The 21,267-nt window shown below is 35.0% G+C and overlaps 1 protein-coding gene across 1 annotated transcript; it reads left to right on the plus strand.

Annotated features, from left to right (window-relative positions):
- Window positions 1-6,973: 6,973 nt before the first annotated feature.
- LOC132741817 (uncharacterized) lies at window positions 6,974-21,267 on the plus strand (the record flags this gene model as incomplete). The annotated part of the gene is given in 3 exon segments (XM_060730079.1): window positions 6,974-7,093; window positions 17,156-17,930; window positions 20,765-21,267. Coding segments are annotated over 3 exon segments (1,280 nt in total), but the record flags the coding sequence as incomplete, so codon positions are not given.

Genomic DNA, 21,267 nt, shown 5'->3' on the forward strand with positions numbered 1-21,267 from the left:
GCATAATTTATCCGATTTGACATGATTTATTTAGCGAGTTTTCAATAAAAATACAAGTACATATATAAAATAATTCACATATATCAGCTTTACACTACGGGATTACAATTTGAATTCCTTACTTTGTTGCATACCATCTTTTATTTACATTTTTGTATTTTCTGATCGTAAGATCAGTAAATACATAGCTAACATCCACGGTCTAACACAAAATTTCCTTACTGTCCTAACAACGCAAAGTAGTTCTCACTCAAAACTGCTTAAAAACTAGCAATTTAAAAGAAAGAATAATTTTTAATGTAGGCATTTAACAAATTACAGTGCATTAAAAGTTTAGATTAGTCAATAGAAATATGAGGTTACAATCACAAATTTCGCGGATGAATATCTTTTTTACCCAATGAAAAATGTTCGGCTATTTCCGTAAAGCTTCGGATTATCATGAATATCATTTTAATCAATGAAAATGCTATTTTAAGCTATGTCGATTAATGAATACCCCAGAGCGTAGTACACAAATAAATCTGACTGTCGAGTAGTGGAATATATACATGTCGTACTGTTTTGGCGAGAAGATTGTCGCTAAATTATTTTCTAAGTGTTAAACAACAGGTTTATCGTGAACAAAATACCTCGAAATTAATAAGGATTGCAAACACGAAATGGAAATTCTCAATTTAGAATTACATAATGTATTCGTTTTTATTCAAGGTACATATGTATTACTTCGCCGTGGTGCAGAGGTAAGCGGTCTCGTTGAGGGTGTGAGAGGCCTATGGTTCAAATCCTAGTCGAGGCAATTCTATTTTTTTTTTCATGCAAAATTCCATATGTATCAATCTCAAACTGTTATAGAAGAAAATCAAAACGCTGTCGCTGCGTAAGATGAATTATAGTATATAAAAATAAACTTACACAGGAAAGTACATACAGATAGTCAGTATGATTTAGATTGCACAGATCAGAAAATACCATCGAGCTGCAGCCCTTTGATTTTTTAAATGGAAGGACATTTTTTTTTACCTTCGTATACAAAGCATGAACTGTACAACTCTTTGATTTCATGCAATGAGGATAGTTTACCGATACTTAATATCGTGGAACCAGGCTAAAACTTTATGTAAAGGAGAACTATTTTGCATCAGACAAACGCGTCGGTATAAGAGTTGTTGCATTACATCTGAATTTTCCAGTCTATCTATTTGACCTTTAGAAACTAGAAAACAAGTTCGTTTTGAAGAAATTGAAAAAAAAATTATCTTGTAAAGTTTTGTACCAGTTTCTGGTCGATAGTTTTCCAACTGTTTTTTTTTCTACCCGTTTATGATAGATAGTTTCTACCCGTTTTCGGTAGATAGTTTTCTATCCGTTTTTGGTAGATAGTTTTTTTCCCTTTTTTGGTAGATAATTACTATCCGTTTATGATAGATAGTTCGGTAGATAGTTTTTACCTGTTTTTAAGTAGATAGTTTTCTACCTGGTTTTTTGTTGTTGATAGTTTCCTACCCGTTTTTTCGGTAGAAAGTTTTTTACATGTTTCCTACCTGTTTTTAGGTAGATAGTTTTCTACCCGTTTTTGGTATCGACCATTTTGGTTAGGTTCTGAGTCGGCTCTACCAATTCTTGGTATTTTACCCATTTCTTTGTCATTTCTACCACTGCCTAACATAAAAAGCAGCAGAGTTTGGTGACAGGAAAGGTTCAGATTTAGAAACTCTCGGTGGTAAACGTACATTAATTTGTCTGCTGAAATCTTAAATTTACTGTAAAGTTAAATTTATGTCACCAACAAGTTAAGATTATTAAAATACTAGAATTATATCTAGTTGAGTTAAATGCAGAACTTAGATATTTTTATACAACTGATATTAAAATTTTGTATAACTTTTTCATAATAACATTAAAGTAACTGATAGAGATTTTTACTTCACTGTCTTTTGAAGTAAATCTGGCAACTAATGTCACCGAGAGCTTTGGTTCATCTGTACTAAATATTATTTTGAAGGCGTAGCGGTACTAAATTATTGTAAGGTGATTTGTGAGCTGTCTTGAGATATTAAGAAAGCTGTTTGCTGATAGAAATTATTAATAACTGTTTAACAATAAGTGTTATTGACAATATTAACTTGTTGAATCAATTTTATAACTATTTACAACGGTGTTGCCTGATTACTATCAGGTGAGTTGGAGATCTACACATCAGTTTTGTACTTGATTGTATCAATACATTGAAAACCTGAGTATCAATATACGGTTAGAGTAAAGAATATCCAGCATACTTAAGGACCCCCGACAAACTAGACCGTAACAATACGTTTTAAATTGAGGGCTAATAGTGGGGAAAACATAATTGGTATTCAAATTAATATCAAGGAAATTTCACTAAAACTTGTATTTGATCATAAAATAAAAAGAAAATATGTTTGTTTTTTGTGTAAGACGTTTTATTTGATTTTATCTCATAAATTTCACCGGCTCAGAAGTAATAAAAAAATCACTACGATCTATTTTAAAGATACTTCTTGTCAAACTTTTTAACTTTCTAAGACTAAGAATAAATGCCAATATAGGTACATAGAGAAAGATTTCTTATTGAATTAAAATAGCGAACGCTTCAATTTACTATACCAGAATTAACAAGAATACGACAAATTACCACAAAGTACCTCTAATTACCACAATCCACATTTATTTACAAGGTCGTCCTAAATAAGGTGAGTTCCATTAGCTTTTAACGGCGTATCTGTTTATGTGACGGTGTCATTTTAACGTACAAAGACAAATGATGAAGTTGAACGTGCGTTGTGATAATCACCAGAATGTCCTCGTTAACTAATGATACTGAACTTTGATATGAAAACTTGTCATTTCTTAAATAGGTCATTATAAAGGTGAGCTAAGTGTATGAACTCATACTTTGATGAAAGAATTACATGATTAAGTGGTGCAATTATGTTTAATGTAAGTTAAAAAGATAAAATTTAGGGTGCATTAACATTATGTGGTTCCTATTCGTAATGCCATTTAATAAATCGGATCATCTCAGCTGTTATGCATTTTAAGCTCGGACTTAAGACTTAATATGGATTGAAAGTACTTTTAACACGTGGTTTTAGATGTCACCAATAATAGACTGTACATAATCTTTGCTAATGTATAACGAATGTATATGAGCCGCGTCATGACAAAACCAGCATAATGGGTTTGCGACCAGCATGGATCCAGACCAGCCTGTGCATCCGCGCAGTCTGATCAGGATCCATGCTGTTCGCTTACCAACTCTATTACAAGTTGAGAAACTGATAGCGAGCAGCATGGATCCTGATCAGACTGCGCGGATGCGCAGGCTGGTCTTGATACATGCTGGTCGCAAACCCATTATGTTAGTTTTGTAGTGACGCGGCTCATATAATTTTGACATCCAAAGGAAAGTAAAGTCTTATTTCGGTATAATTATAATCGAAAATATGTCTACCAATCATAATCAATAGAGAAATGCCCATTGATCTCAAATTATAAACAAATCTGAGCAGATAGACATTTTGTACTTTCGGTTTCAACAACCATGATAATAAGCATATTTATACATGATGTACTGTTTACTTATATATCTATAAATTTACTCAATTTACGTGGATCTTTACTCGATATATTGAAATAAAATTATTTAACAAATCCTAGCATTAAATTACTATTTGTTTACATTTAGCGTAGGTTATACTATTATACTATTGTGTTCGAGGTCCTTTTCCGAAGACTGACAATGAATTTACTTATTTTAGGTGGACTTTTACTTGATATATTGGACATAAACTTAATCAACAACTCCCATCATTAAATTACTAAATGTATACATGTCTAGTTTTTTTAGCGTAGGTTAGACGAAATACCGTTTCCGTTATGTGTATTTGTACTGTTGTATTCGAAGGGCCGAAAAGCGATTGTCTTTTAATGTTTGAACACCTCGCAGAAACTAAAATAATACGGTTCTTAATGACGAGACTAAATTGTGATCAAGCTATATAGCTTTCTAACATGAAAACTTTCCAAAGTCCCTTACGGGATTTGAACTGCAGTGAGTGGAAACAATAACCAGCCACGAGAGTCCCTTGAGCAACTGAAGTCCCTTCAGCCACGGAAGTTCCTTACCAAATAAGTGGGTCTCTTTTTATCCTTTAGAACATAACGGGGCCGAAATTGATTCAAAGCAAGGTGGATTACAATTTCTGTGCCGGTAACATTTGCAATTGGGATCATCTGTAGTTTTTAGAATCTTACTTAGATTCCAATTATCAAAATAAAGTGGAGTAGATGACTTAAAAAGATATGAAATATGAACAACCACGCTAAACATAAAATGACTTACCTATTTGAATAATAGGCCACGCCCTTTATTGCTTCTCTGCTTCACACAAATCTACCGCTTGCGCTCTGGAAAGACTAGAGAGATATTTTTAAGATTAAAATTAAAAATATATAATCATAAAATATACATGTTACTTTAAGGAAATGATACTATTATGTGTACATTTGAAGGATTTTCCTTAGTACTTAACAGTCTGTAAAGTTGACACTCCCTTCAAGCTTTCTCCAATTAGAGCACTATCACGTCTGTCACTATTTATCGTGCATTTTTAATTTGAAATGCAAAAACAAAAAATAAAAAAAAAATAGAAACATAGTCAATATGTCAACATAATAACATACATATATTGATAACTCACAATACAATTTCCATTACTCTTACGTATAAAACGAAATGACATACCGGTACTAAACACAGTTGTCTTTCTTCGTCCTGGAGAAAAAAATGTTTTGAGAGCAGTTATTACATTTCGCCTTTTTTATATTTTCATACTAAGTTTGAAAGAAGCATCTAGATTAAAGTTATTGCTCTCGTTCGTTTCGCCCCATCCCATCGCTCGCCCCATCCCACCACCTCCACAACCCTCTGCCTGTTTCGGCTTCATTTATGAGAACATGAGAAAATGTTTTAGCATCAACCTCAAAACAAATTTCACTTTCATTATAATAGTTCCCTCACCAATATATCAATATTCTTAAATATAATTTCCCTTAACAATATATCAGTTCCCTAACAATATACTCCCCTTTATAATATTTTTGTATTATCGCCAATATATCAGTAACCTTGTCAATATGATAGTTTTTCCCTCGACAATATACCAGTTCCCTCGTCAATATATCAGTTCCCCTAAATATCAGTTCCCTTAATAACATATCAGTTTCAGAACAATATATCAGTTCCATTTATATATTTAAGTATCAGTTCCCTGTAAAAACTTAGTCTAATAAATCAGTTTTCTTGAGACTTGTTAGTTTCCTTAACAATATATCATCAGTTTCCATGGGGGGAACATTCCCTTTTCCGGAATTTATAAACAAATCTTGTCAATCATGACATAAGATATAACATGTATAAGTAAAACACATCATAATACATACATGCACTTATTGTTTAGTCTACAAGGCTAGGCTTAACATTCATATATACAAGTATCTATAACAATTTGACATAATATTACCATATAAATTAACAATTTGAAAGACAACATGCCAGTTAGCCTATATTCTGTATGTACTATTTCACTTTCGTGTCGCTTTAATTTCTAATGACTAATATTTTGTATTACAAAACACCGATCTGCAAATAGTGTTCAACACTCTGCTGGGTATAGATCCAGATAAGCATACGCCTTCGTACAGTATGACAATGCTCTACCAGATCTTCATCTTGATACCCCCAAAATTTATAATAGACAGTTCCGTAAAGAGCAGGCTAAAGTGAAATGGTTCCTAATGATAAGACTAAATTGTGATCTAGCGGTATATAGCTTTCCTATATGAAAACTTTCCAAATCCTTTACGGTATTAGTACTGCAGTGGGTAGAAACAAAAATCAGCCACTGATGCCCCTTCAGCCACTGAGGTCCCTTCAGCCACTGATGTTACTTCAGCCACTGAGGTCTCTTTAGCCACTAAGGTCTTTTAGCCACTGAGGTCTCTTTAGCCACTTAGGTCTCTATAGCCACTGAGGCCCCTTCAGCCACTGAGGTCTCTTTAGCCACTGAGGTCTCTTTAGCCACTGAGGTCTCTTTAGCCACTGAGGCCGCTTCAGCCACTGAGGTCTCTTTAGCCACCGAGGTCTCTTAAGCCACTAAGGCCTCTTCAGCCACTGAGGTCTCTTTAGCCACTGAGGCCCCTTAATCCACTGAGGTCTCTTAAGCCACTGAGGTCCCTTCAGCCACTGAGGCCCCTTCAGCCAATGAGGTTTCTTTAGCCCCTGAGGCCCCTTCAGCCACTAAGGTCCCTTACAAATAAGAATGTGTCTTATGCACCAAGACCAATTTTATAATTTTTAAGAAGCAAGTGTTAAATTGCAATACCCAAGTCAATTTTGGACCTTATTACTTAAATAGTTTTACGGTGCATTTTAAAAAGTGTTACAGTTTTTTTACCCACAATATTTGTTACTTCATACAGCGCTTTGTGCTTCAACTCTCGGATTTCAATTCGTACGTTATGAAATAATATTACTGAAAATAAAGCATGCACTTATTAATATTTATAAAAAACATACGTGTAATTTACCTGACATACATGTACATATGAGACAGAAATGACCAGACGACAACCAGACCCATTCAAGAAAATCATCCACTTCCTTTATTCATCGCTTTTTATTCAATAAAGTTTTGTTGCATTTGGCCGTAACGTCTAAATATAACGTCACATTTTTCGTAAAAATTGATTATTACGCAAATGTCGATAGGTAACGTCAAACGTTCAATTACGTGATAAATATCTCGCGCAGCTCAAAATCGTTTATATAACATCTAAATTTATTGAAAGGGGGTGGCGTTTATGGGGTGGTGGGGTAGCAATGGGGTAGGGAAGAGAACTTGTAACAAGAAAACGTTACTTTAAAAAGTGAAATCACACGGTAGCTATAGCGTTCCGTAGCGTTAAGTTTATGTCAGTAGGCGAGTAAATCGGTAACTTTTATTGCCCTTGCCTCGTCATTAACTAGCATTCGGCCCAAAATAACCGGAGGACTTACTGTAACGACGATGTACGTATATTTCTGAGATTTTTTTTATTTATTTCACTTTGGATTATTTCTCTTCCTTTTTTCAGAAATGGAAAAAAAGTGTTGTTGTTTTGGGTTTGTTTTTTTATTTTAATTTTATAGGTACATGTAGAACAAGTGTCTTTTTTTTCTTAACGATTTTTATCAGATTCCGAAAACAATGTGATATTGTTACTTTGTGTGTAGATGTACTTATATACAAGTATTAAATGGTTTATGGAATAGTATTCAGAATGGGTATTGTCTACAAACATGGTTTATTTATAGAAAATACTTTTGACTTGAAAAAAAATTCTTCAACTTTAGGGCTTGTCATTAACCGATAAAAATTCAGATCGTATATCGTATAGTGTTCTAGATTTCTTATATTTATATTTTTTATCATTTTTTATTTATTCATTTTTAATTTTTAATATTTTTTTAAAGGATAACTTTTTGTATTATGTTAATGCCAATGGCGCTTGTACGTCTGAATATCTCTGCTTGGTTTACGTATAGTGAAAAAACGACAATTATTGGTTTCAAAATATAAATTTTGAAACTTATATAACATAACAGATTGAAACGCATAAAATATTACTTTTAACTTATATAAACATATATTCCGACTCTGTTTGACAGAAAAGAAAATATCTGTTACACGTTAAATACTTATTTCGGGTGTGCATGTGTATTTGATACCTAATAGCCATATCAGAATTCATAATAAATAGAGGATATTTAAGTTTTTTTCTATAAATACATGATTTATTTTCATCGAGTGGTATGAAAATAAATATTTCATGAGTGGCGGTAGCCACGAGTGAAATATGGTAATTTTCATGCCACAAGATGAAAATAAATCATGTATTTATAGAAAAAACTTGAATTTTCTGTTTATTATATATATTTTTTTCTTTTTTGCAATAAAATTTGAAAGACTTTCCCTTAAATTTTGTGTACTGGCAGAATTTAAAAGAAAGTAGTCCGGCAAGACATCAGTGAAAATACGGAAAATATGTTTCACTGCAGTGAAAAATAAATTTTTACAGTGAAAATACGGAAAATGAAAATACGCATTTTATTTCATCAATATTTCTCAATATTTCATTTATAAGTATATATTCTAATAAATATTTATTCTCTTATACATATCTTTTTACAACAATCTAAACATTTGAACTCATAAAAAATAATAATAAATTTATGAAATGAGGATTTTTAAATTTGCAGAAAATATAAAATGAACATTAAAGGTTTCACATGTTTATCGAATCAGTTTTTTCAAAGTTCATTTAATAACTTGTCGGCAACTCTCGATAGTGCGCTGGTCAAAATTTTCTTGGCAATGATAGCAAGATCAAGAACCGTAACTCATGCCGAACAGTACACTTTTATAATAATAATTTTGACTGGCGTATCAATGTAATACTTTTTATCTTAGGGAAGACAAAAAAAATCAGATAAGTCTCCTTGATTAATCATAAATATATCTGGTTTTTATAAACATATATAGTTACATAAACATATATGAAATGTAGTTCTAATTACTCCCCCTGGCTGAAAACTCGTTAAAGTGTTGCACAATTTTTTCATTTTTTCTGTGTGCAGACAACCATAATGAGCATAGACAAACAACAAAAAAGGTCCGCCTACGTAACCCAATAAATATCTATCAATTTGACATAAAAAAAAGAAATTAATGTCAATATGTAATACAATATTAGAAATATATATTCATCTAATTGTAAAAGAGCAACCTTGAATTCTAAATACATGTAAATAAATAATTAATATGCGAACATTTTTACAGCAAAGCGCGCATTTTCTCTCTCTCTCTCTCTCTCACTCCCCCCCCCCCTTCATTTGATCAGAAGGATAATAACGTATATTTTTATTATCTTCGTAATGATAATTATTATATGTCAGATAGACCTATATCTGCCAATCTTAAACAGAAACGCGTCACATTTTATCACATTTGCTTTTTTAGTACAGAAACATTCTTTATACGAGAATCTATAAACATGTACATTCAAATATGTATACAAGATTATACTTGAATAAATTTTGCAAATGGGGTAAATATGTCAAAAGTATTTTACCTAAATATGGTACAAACTACAAGACCAAATTTCATTCCTCTTTCGACTGACTGGTCTTCGGGGTCATGTTTTACTGTATTTGGAAGAAAATGCTGGAATTTTATTTTGATTAAAGAGTTGAAAAAGTACGCTTTGATCATGTTTTTCTTTGCACAGGCATAAGACGCTGTGTTCTGATATTATCCCCTACCGCTACCACCTCCCCACTATACATGCAGTATTAGTTAAACTATAAAGGAATAATGAAAATTGTGTAATAGTGTCATATTATTGTAGTTATGATTACTAAAATGTGGGAATTGACTTTAAATCATATTTTTTGGGGGGTTGTAACAGAGATTGGAGGGAGGGCAGGGTGGGGCGGGGGGGGGGGGGGGGGGCTGTAGCGGTAGTCACAGCGTCTTATCCCTGTGTGTGTTTGTAGTACATATTGACTGTATATGTTTCATATTCAGACGTTACTGTTAAACTCGTGAACAAACATAATATTTAGTTTCTAAATTAAGACATTAAACTGTCAAGTTTTTGTAGGTGAGGAATTTAAAATGAAATGACAGTTAACAGTTATTTCACCTCGGCATCTCAGCCGTCGCGACGTTTTTATAAAATATATCTTTTTTATTCTCTAGCTAGCAAAGGTACACATTTCAGTTTGTTTGTACGCACGCTTTAAAAAAAGGTTAGTAATACTGAATTTGCATACCTAACAATGTCAAAACTATGATTTTTAGTCAAAGTTTGCAATAGTTTGTATTCTTTACAATCTTAAAAATGTCAATTCTACATTATCATTATTATTATATTTTTTTTATATTTTTATTAACGACATGATCAGGCGGTCGTATTGATTTTTTCTCAGACCTACATTATTAGAAATGGCACGAAAATGAATTCATAAGTCGTTTTTTATAAATAACTGATTTGTAAATCTTGCCAGTTCGATTGTTTGATTTCTTCATGTCGTAAACATAGTCCCGACTTGTGTACGTTGAACTGTCAAGGTCAAAAAAATATTACAGAACAGGTCAACATGTTCAAAACTCCTTCGTTCTGACTTTTAAAACTTTATAAGTCATATTTTTAAACATTTTTTTCTTTCATCTGATGCTGCATTAAAAAGTATATAAAAAGGGTTAAGCTCAAATTGCTTCGCGTTCAAATAAATGAATTTTGAGTGCAAAGTAAATGTGAGAGAAAGGAAAATAAAAACTTGTTTTCAAAAAGAGACACCAAAAAGCACGATACTCCCAAAATAACCACAATGTGATACAAAACAACTGTAAACTACTGTATAAAAATGGTATAGACCTTTGAACTTTTTCGTTAGCTGGTCAAGTGTATGAATTATGAAATATCCTTTTCGTTTCATCTTTCTACATGATAATTTTAGCGACTGTACAGTAAAGTTGATACCCTATTAACAAAGCATTCACCGGTAATCATTTAATGTTGTTTAGTCCGGAGCTCATTCCCCTGAATTTACGTACACTACGTTATAGTCTGGAGTTCATTCCCCTTACACTACGTTATTATCAGAGGTTCATTTCCCTTACACTATGCTATAGTCAGGAGTTCATTCCCCTTATATTTCGTTATAGTCAGAGGTTCATTGCCCTTACACTACGTTATAGTCTGGAGTTCGTTCCCTTTGCACAACGTTATAGTCAGGGGTTCATTCCCCTTAAACTACGGTATAATCAGTGGTTCATTTTCCTTACACTATGCTATAGTCAGAAGTTCATTCCCCTTATATCTCGTTATAGTCATGGGTTCATTACCCTTACACTACGTTATAGTCTGGAGTTCGTTCCCTTTGCACAACGTTATAGTAAGGGGTTCATTCCCCTTAAACTACGGTATAATCAGTGGTTCATTTTCCTTACACTATGCTATAGTCAGAAGTTCATTCCCCTTATATCTCGTTATAGTCATGGGTTCATTACCCTTACACTACGTTATAGTCTGGAGTTCGTTCCCTTTGCACAACGTTATAGTCAGGGGTTCATTCCACTTAATCTACGTTATAGTCAGGAGTTCATTCCCCTTACACTACGTTATAATCAGAGGTTCATTTTCCTTACACTATGCTATAGTCAGAAGTTCATTCCCCTTATATCTCGTTATAGTCAGGGGTTCATTCCCCTTACACTACGTTATAGTCTGGAGTTTGTTCCCTTTGCACAACGTTATAGTCAGGGGTTCATTCCACTTAATCTACGTTATAGTCAGGAGTTCATTCCACTTACACTACGTTATAATCAGGAATTCATTCCCCTTAAACTGTGCTATAGTCAGGAGTTTATTCTCTTTATGTTTCTTTATAGTCAGGGGTTCATTCCCCTTACACTACGTTATAATCAGGGGTTCATTCCCCTTACACTACGTTATATTCAGGGGTTCATTCCCTCACACTACGTTATAATCAGGGTTTCATTCCCCTTACACTACTTTATAGTCAGGGGTTCATTCCCCTCACCCTACGTTAAAGTCAGGGGTTCATTCCCTCACACTACGTTATAGTCAGGGTTTCATTCCCCTTACACTACGTTATAGTCAGGGTTTCATTCCCTTTACACTACTTTATAGTCAGGCGTTCATTCCCTCACACTACGTTATAGTCAGGGGTTCATTCCCCTCACACTGCGTTATAGTCAGGGGTTCATTCCCCTCACCCTACGTTAAAGTCAGGGGTTCATTCCCTCACACTACGTTATAGTCAGGGTTTCATTCCCCTTACACTACGTTATAGTCAGGGGTTCATTCCCCTCACACTACTTTATAGTCAGGCGTTCATTTCCCTCACACTACGTTATAGTCAGGGGTTCATTCCCCAACACACTGCGTTATAGTAGGGGTTCATTCCCCCTCACCCTACGTTAAAGTCAGGGGTTCATTCCCTCACACTACGTTATAGTCAGGGGTTCATTCCCCTCACCCTACGTTAAAGTCAGGCGTTCATTCCCCTCACACTACGTTATAGTCAGGGGTTCATTCCCTCACACTGCGTTATAGTCAGGGGTTCGTTCATTCCCCTCACACTACGTTATAGTCAGGCGTTCATTCCCTCACACTACGTTATAGTCAGGGTTTCATTTCACCTCACACTACGTTATAGTCAGGGGTTCATTCCCCTCACACAACTTTATAGTCAGACGTTCATTCCCCTCACACTACGTTATAGTCAGGGGTTCATTCCCCTCACACTGCGTTATAGTCAGGGGTTCATTCCCCTTACACCACGTTATAGTCAGGGGTTCATTCCCCCCACACTACGTTATAGTCAGGGGTTCATTCCCCTCACACTACGTTATAGTCAGGGGTTCATTCCCCTCACACTGCGTTATATTCAGGGTTCATTCCCCTTACACCACGTTATAGTCAGGGGTTCATTCCCCTCACACTACGTTATAGTCAGGGTTTCATTCCCCTCACACTACGTTATAGTCAGGGGTTCATTCCCCTCACACTACGTTATAGTCAGGGTTTCATTCCCCTCACACTACGTTATAGTCAGGGGTATATTCCCCTCACACTGCGTTATAGTCAGGGGTTCATTCCCCTTACACTACGTTATAGTCAGGGGTTCATTCCCCTCACACTACGTTATAGTCAAGGGGTTTCATTCCCCTCACACTACGTTATAGTCAGGGGTTCATTCCCCTCACACTGCGTTATAGTCAGGGGTTCATTCCCCTTACACCACGTTATAGTCAGGGGTTCATTCCCCCACACTACGTTATAGTCAGGGTTCATTCCCTCACACTACGTTATAGTCAGGGGTTCATTCCCCTCACACTGCGTTATATTCAGGGTTCATTCCCCTTACACCACGTTTTTATAGTCAGGGGTTCATTCCCTCACACTACGTTTATAGTCAGGGTTTCCTTTCCCTCACACTACGTTATAGTCAGGGTTTCATTCCCCTCACACTACGTTATAGTCAGGGTTTCATTCCCCTCACACTACGTTATAGTCAGGGGTATTCATTTCCCCTCACACTACGTTATAGTCAGGGTTTCATTTCCCCTTACACTACGTTATAGTCAGGGGTTCATTACCCTCACACTAACGTTATAGTCAGGGTTTCATTCCCCTCACACTACGTTATAGTCAGGGGTTCATCCCCTCACACTGCGTTATAGTCAGGGGTTCATTCCCCTCACACTACACGTTATAGTCAGGGGGTTCATTCGTTATAGAGTCAGGGTTCATCACACTACGTTATAGTCAGGGGTTCATTCCCTCACACTACGTTATAGTCAGGGGTTCATTCTACGTTATACCTCATTCCCCTCACACTGCGTTATAGTCAGGGGTTCGTTCATTCCCCTTACACTACGTTAAAGTCAGGGGTTCATTCCCTTACACTACGTTATAGTCTGGGGTTCTTTCCCCTCACACTAAGTTATAGTCAGGGGTTCATTCCCCTCACACTACGTTATAAATCAGGGGTTCATTCCCCTCACACTACGTTATATTTAGGGGTTCATTCCCCTTATATTACATTATAGTCATGGGTTCATTCCCTTTACACTACGTTATAGTCAAGAAATCGAATAAGAATAGGAAGCATTTTTATATGTATATAAATGGATAACTTTCACGATATTAATCTATTAGTACAAATGTATGTATATCATTAACCGATCGTATTCACGATTTATCTGGCTAACTTGTTGCAGAGATATTCCATCGAATTTAAGAATAACATTACACCAGGGATGTATATATTACACATACTTATATACATTCCTGATTTACAAAGACCGTCAGACAAAGTTGTAGAAATAGCGCACGTTCAACTTAAAAGTTCAATGCTTATAGATCAAAGTTAAACCTGCATTCCTCCAGATGAGCCGAAATAAATGCATTCAAGAAAATCAAACTTGAGAAAAATGTACAAGCGATTAAAGACCGATTTTGCAGTATTCAGCACCATATTTTTCCTGCGTGACAGTAAGGGCTATTTCTGCATATTTTTACCTCATTTTGGTAATTTACGTGGATCGTAACTTCAGTTAAGAAAAAAATTACAGGCAAATAAAGAAATTTGAAAAATAAACTCTCTATGAGCAATTTGACTTCAAATGCGCACTTTACATGCCAGAAGAAGAACAGAACAGAACAGAACAAGTCATATATTTCATTTTAGACGTGTTCATTTGACAAGTAGACGGTTATACAAAATGTATATACATATTTTTTCGAAAATTGCCGCAAGACATAATGACGGCGGACGTGTGAAAAGTGTAATCTGTAATAATTGCTTCAGCGAAAATATATGAGCTGGCGAAACAACCATTGTTTGCGCAATATAACTGACAATAGATCATAAAAATATCATTTCCTGTGGCTGTTATTTATTTTGCACATTGTACATTAAATAAATGAGTAAAAATTATTAAATGTGACACTTTGAAGATATTAGGTAAATAAATGCATTATTTGTTGACATACTTAATGCATTAAATATACTCCACTCACGAAATTATACGTTTTTGTTATTGTCATTTTGAACGAGCTAGAATATGTAATGTTTTCGAGCACGTGTTGTAATGTTTTCAGACTTACAATGTGACAAATGAGATTATATCTCTGTCCAAACTAGTACTTTATATTTCATGCTATAACTTTATATTAGATTAAACTTTTTAGTGCCTATGTCATTCTATTTCCCAGGTAGTACTTTTTATTTGGACTGATATATTAGAGCGGCAATGTATTTTTATGTCCAAATTAGTACTTTATATTGGGAGCCAACGTCAGCCTTTGTCCAAGCTCGTACTTAATATTGGGCTGATATATAAAAGTGCCAATGTCATTCTATGTCTAAGCTAGTATTTTATATTGGGCTGATAGATAAGAGCTCCAATGTTATTCTATGTCTAAGCCAGTACTTTATATTGGGCTGATATATAAGAGCTCCAATGTTATTCTATGTCTAAGCTTGTACTTTATATTGGGCTGATATATAAGAGCTCCAATGATATTCTATGTCTAAGCTCGTACTTTATATTGGCCTGATATATAAGAGCTCCAATTTTATTTTATGTCTAAGCTTGTACTTTATATTGGGCTGATAGATAAGAGCTCCAATGTTATTCTATGTCTAAGCCAGTACTTTATATTGGGCTGATATATAAGAGCTCCAATGTTATTCTATGTCTAAGCTTGTACTTTATATTGGGCTGATATATAAGAGCTCCAATGATATTCTATGTCTAAGCTCGTACTTTATATTGGCCTGATATATAAGAGCTCCAATTTTATTTTATGTCTAAGCTCGTACTTTATATTGGGCTGATATATAAGTGCTCCAATGTTATTCTATGTCTAAGCTCGTACTTTATATTGGGCTGATATATAAGTGCTCCAATGTTATTCTATGTCTAAGCTCGTACTAAGTATTGGGCTGATATATAAGAGCGTCAATGTCAGTCTAAGTCCCAGCAAGTACTTTATATAGGGTTGATATTATTGTGACACTCAGTCTAAATCCCAGCTAGTACTTTACATAGGGCTTATGTATAAGAGCGCCAATGTTATTCTATTTCCAAGCGAGTACGTTACATTGGACTGATATAATATGGAATGATGTTGTCACTTATATATTATACCAGTCCAATATAACGTACTCGGAATATAGAGCACAATATAAAGTACCAGCTTATATTGGGCTCTATATTCTGGCTTTTACTTGAATTATATTGGATTGACAATATAGTATCAGTGTCAAACTTTAAAGTAGTATACACTGTGATATTACCATACATTTCTGGAAATATTATTATCTATTTATCATCGTTATAAGCCTGTTCTGACTTTCTAAACTTTTGTACCGATAGTTTTCAAGCAGACGACCATGACCCCCGTGTCCGCCATATAAAGCGATGTTTCCAATATATAACCCAATTTCCGTTTATGACAGTAATGATCTTCCATACAGAAATCGGTCACATATGGACATAGAAGTTAAAAATCCTATCGAACGTTCCTGTATAAAACAATATTCGTGTTATTTTTATTAACACATATGTCAAAATGACAATTAATGGCGAATCGTGACATGGATATTATTAATTTATTGTTGGTCACTAATTATTATATCTACCGTTATACCTTAGTGACCCCGATTCGTAATGCTTTCTGCACAGTCGATTAATAGTGACCACTGAATAAATGGGCATTTCTTATGCGAGATTTTTTCAAATGTATGATAATGACATTACTTTTTTGTTGACGGAAATGTCTATATCTGTTAGGATATGAAGATTGTAAGCAACTTAATATTGCTTATTTATTCATCCTACATTATAACAGAATAATAAGTGAATTTGTCTATCATGGAAGCTCTGTAATATAAAATAGATAATTATGTTCATAGCAATACTGCTTTATAATATCAGACATAAATAACATTAGTGTGTTTTTATTCCTTTTTTGAATTCACGTTTTTTTTCACGAGTTTTCTGGAGGCCGCGTTGTTACTTTTATTGCATTAAGTAACGGAACTGAATGCATACATTTTCTGTTACATCGCGAAACAAATAAGTTCTTTTAAAATTCTTAATATTTCTTTGTTTCTGTTCTATAACTTTAGTACTGCCAGAGCCTTTTAACCTTGTAAAATGTATAGATTTATTAATAACATTCTTGTTTTGGGTCAAAATTAGGTCAAAGATTACAGTTACCTTGACCTTGAACTGTCTCGTAACAAAGTATGTGAGCCACAACCAATGAAATTATTTTTTCTTAATATTTAGATACCGGTATTCCCTAGACTTTGTTCGTCAGATGGTGCATCAAATATTGAAAGTATCAATGTTCAATGTTCCACTTCGTTGATTTGTCGTCTGTTCAAATAGTCTCTAAACTTATGTTGTTTTTTGTAGCTAAGGGATATTTGTTATCAATTTTCTGCGCAAATTTAAAATAAAAAATCTGACATGTATATTTACAGGATCCGGTGGTGTCTCGTTTTCATACAGTATGTAGCTCTGTGTGGAGCTTTCACCACTTCACAGCCCGCTAATACATGGGGTGGCGGAGGAATAGATCCATTTTTCGGGGCCTCATGGTGGAACCAACCAAACGCGGGTAACATGTTTCAAACGGCGACACAAATGCCGGAAAACATTTTTGTGGCTCCCGTTAACGTGCCGGCTATCGAGCCACTTGTACCTGCTGAAACCCCGGCACCCGAACCACCAACATACGAAACGGCTACACCTATAAAAGTGACTAAACCCGTCATAAACACCGTGCCGACAGAATCATCCATTTCATTACAAGATCTCCTCAGACTTGCTGTTGGAGGATTAGCTCAACAGGCCAAAGGCGCTACAGATGTTATATCTAGCATGTTTTCAGGAAGTACGGGTTCTGCGGATCCAAAACCAAAGGTACCTGATACAGTACCATCTGGTAGTGCTGTAGGTACGCAAAAATTCGTTACTACGGCTCCACCAGCAAATATTCCAAAAGAACAGATCAAAGAAGTTCCAACAACAAAGTCAAGCACAACAACAACTACTTCTACAACTTCTACTACAACAACAACAACAACACCAAGACCGACAACCACTACCACTACGACAACAGCAAGACCAACAACAACAACAACCAAGGCTCCTGTGGTCTTGAAAACAGACAAGCCATTGACACAAATGACGCTTGGTGAAATACTGAGGCTACAATCAAAACTGTACCCGGAAACAAAACAACCTATTGAAAAGGTAAATTATTCAGCTGAAGATTGCTTTGAACAGCATTAGCATTTTCTCTGCCCATTCCATCAAACTTGTTCAATTAAAGTCAAACGGAAGCACATCTATTGGATAATGGCTAAGTGTTCCGAATGTAAACTCTTAACAGGATATACATCGGAACACCTCGGCTATTGTTCGAAGTTTGACGGAAAGAGCCGGGAAGATGCGATTGCTTAAAAAAAATCCCTAAATGGCAGACTTGAGAAAGTTATTGGCTTCCTTCTTTCTATCGTAAATTATCTGACCTATATTTTATTAATTCTGACAACATTTCCTTTTTTGTCATATTGGTAGTATTCTGACCTCATTTGTTTAACAGCATAGCTGTACAACATATACACGTATAGACAATTCCTTATAATGCTTAAATTTTACCTTGATTGAAATGACCTTTCATGACCTCTTGTTTTATTTAGATTCTTTTTACTGAATATTTCTTTTGGACGTTAAACTGTTATGATGAGTTCGGTAGTTTCTTTTGAATGACAGCTCCTCAGTGTATTTATGTCAAGTATAAATTAACATAACTATACGTTAATGATAAAAAAATGAGCTCAGCTTCCTGTCGCGTGACCATATTAATACGAATATTTGGCGTATTGTTGTGGTTATTTTTCGGGCAATTTGTCTCCATATTTTTGCTTATTTCTGTAAAGTTGATAACAGAATAACAACATCAGTCCTTTAATGTCAGTTGGGCATCCGTAGGCGGGTACTTAAGGTCGTTGACTTAAAACCATTTGCCTCCAGTCGCTGTAAGTGCGAATCCCGACAGCTTACGGAACGTCGGTAATAATACTCAGGTGCCCGCTGGTGTCTGAAATAATGCACTCAAGGGCACTCGAGGTCTCCCTCTCCCTTTCAGTAAAGCTAGAAAGCTGAAAATGGAAGATATTAGTTTTTGAAGTCATCAGTGGTTTAATACGATGGAGCTTGACTAGGCTCTGAACAATTGGCTTATCAACTGTTATTTGAGCCATGTCACGACAAAACCAACGTAATGCATTTGCGACTAGCATGGGTCCAGACCAGCCTGCGCATCCGCGCAGTCTGATCAGGATCCATGCTGTTCGCTATCAGTTCCTCTACTTGTTATAGGGTTTGTAAGCGAACAGCATGGTCCTGATCAAATTGCGCGGATGCGCAGGCTGGTCTGGATCCATGCTGGTCGCAAACCCATTATGTTGGTTTTGTCGTGACGCGGCTCATTTATTTTGATTTTCAAAGAAAATGATCATGGATAGCTCCAAAAATGAGAAAAGTCTATTCAGTTGATACAGGGTTAAAGTGACCCCAGTGAGTTTGTTTTTCTTTTTTGATATGATGGAACTGGAAGTATTTTTTCGAGATAATTGTTCCATTTGATATAGATCTAGACAAATAACTTGTGTGCAAAATTCCAGATCATTTGCTCACTCCCTTTTTACCAGAAATATTATTCTGTGAAAAATGATCCAAAATTGAAAAGCGTTGCAACGGTTTTCACTCCAATCGTGATAAAATAGCACATAAATACGATTTTCAGTTTATTATGAGTTTACATGTATTTTTTTAAACATCTTTTGCATATATCTCTGATTTAATTGCCCCAGTTAATCTATGTAAGAAATTCAAATTTTATGAATTAGGCTTTAAGATCTCAGTGGTGATCCTAACAAGTAATAACATAAGAAATAGCATTGCTTTAAAATATATATGTCTTTTCTCATTTTAGACTTTGCTGATCGTTGCTTTAATGTTTAAACTGATTATACGAAATAGCACCATGCAACACGAGAGAAACCAACTAAGTAATAAACTTTAACCTAATTATACAGAATAGAATACCATTGACCATTATTAGCCAAACTTTATTTAAGATAGAAGTAATACCCGCAAAATCGCGGCATATTTGACACTGTGCTTTAATTATCGGGAATATATGTACAATGTAGTCAAAAATGCATGTTTCTGAAAGTTGGTGATTTTCTTTCATTATATGACAGAATTCTACATAAAATTATGAAGTTTTTGTTATTTGAATTACAAATATTTCATGGGAAGACGAAATGATGTCGCTTTAGACAATTTAATTTCTTCACGTTGCCACATATATAAAACATTATCTCATTCTTTCTGACTCTTTTCGTCATTTGTTATGACAACCCAACATTTATTATCTCTGCAATTATAAACATAAAAGACATTAACAAAAATAATGAATACTTTCTTACATAATTAGTAAAATATGAAGTTAGTATGTGGATAAAATATTCTCATTAATTTGTTTATTACAAAACATGTTTATCATGACAAATACAGGGCATATACATGTACATGTAGTTAAAACTAGCATAGCATTTTATAGAATAAAAGTTTAAGATTTAAAATGAATGTATGTGACTGGCTTATTTATCCTGATTTTAAAAATAAAGTTTCAGTGCATTAAGATTGCACTAGAAATCAACGAATCTGTTTCAAGTCAAGAATAGAGGCACCTGTGTTAATTTCCGCACTTGTTATGGGTTTTGAACAGCTTTCATGTTGATTAAATATAATACTTAATTCGAAATTTCTTACTGATAATCAGTTAGAACATTACCGAAGGGTGACGGAAAGGTTCGAAATGTTGCGATTGCTCCGGGGTTACCCCAAGTTTTGTGCATTGTTTCACCCTTCAAAGCAAGCCTGTAACTTAGTCAATGTTTTTCATGTAATCTCCAACTTATCAGAATGTCTGTCTGTTTCTCTAAAACCAAATACTTGTAAATATTATTAACGTACGCAGCAAAGTAATTTTGCATGTTTATCTTCTTTTGCAGAAAAGCGGCAGACCGCGTGGTTGTCATTTCAAAGGTAAATTCTATGAGCCTCTTTCTGAAATTGAGAAAGGACAAACCGGAAATTGGTGTTATGGCACGTATTGCAATCACGAAGGAACTGTGGTACATTGGGACGATCATAAATGTACAACAACACAGACTACACCTCCTCCAACACAACCAACCGTGCCAACAGCCCCCGTTACTCAACCAATGATTACCAATCCAGCACAAACGGGCGGAATGGCTAGTTTTATGAATATGGCAGGTATGTCCGGAATGAGTGGAGTAGGCAACATGGCTGGAATGAGTGATATGGCGCGTATCGCTGCAATGATGGCCGGAAATGCTGGATCAAACTCGGGCAGTGGAACTGGTACCAGTGGAACGGGTAACTCAGGAATGGGATGTTTCCACAATGGGCAGTGGTATCGTCCTGGTGCAGATATTGAAAACTTAAGAGACTATGGACGTTGTCATGGAAGTTATTGTAGTTTCAATTC

Source organism: Ruditapes philippinarum, unplaced genomic scaffold, assembly GCF_026571515.1.
Source record: "Ruditapes philippinarum isolate M1 unplaced genomic scaffold, ASM2657151v2 ctg5090_1_1_1_1, whole genome shotgun sequence".
Classification (NCBI taxonomy): Eukaryota; Metazoa; Mollusca; class Bivalvia; order Venerida; family Veneridae; genus Ruditapes; species Ruditapes philippinarum.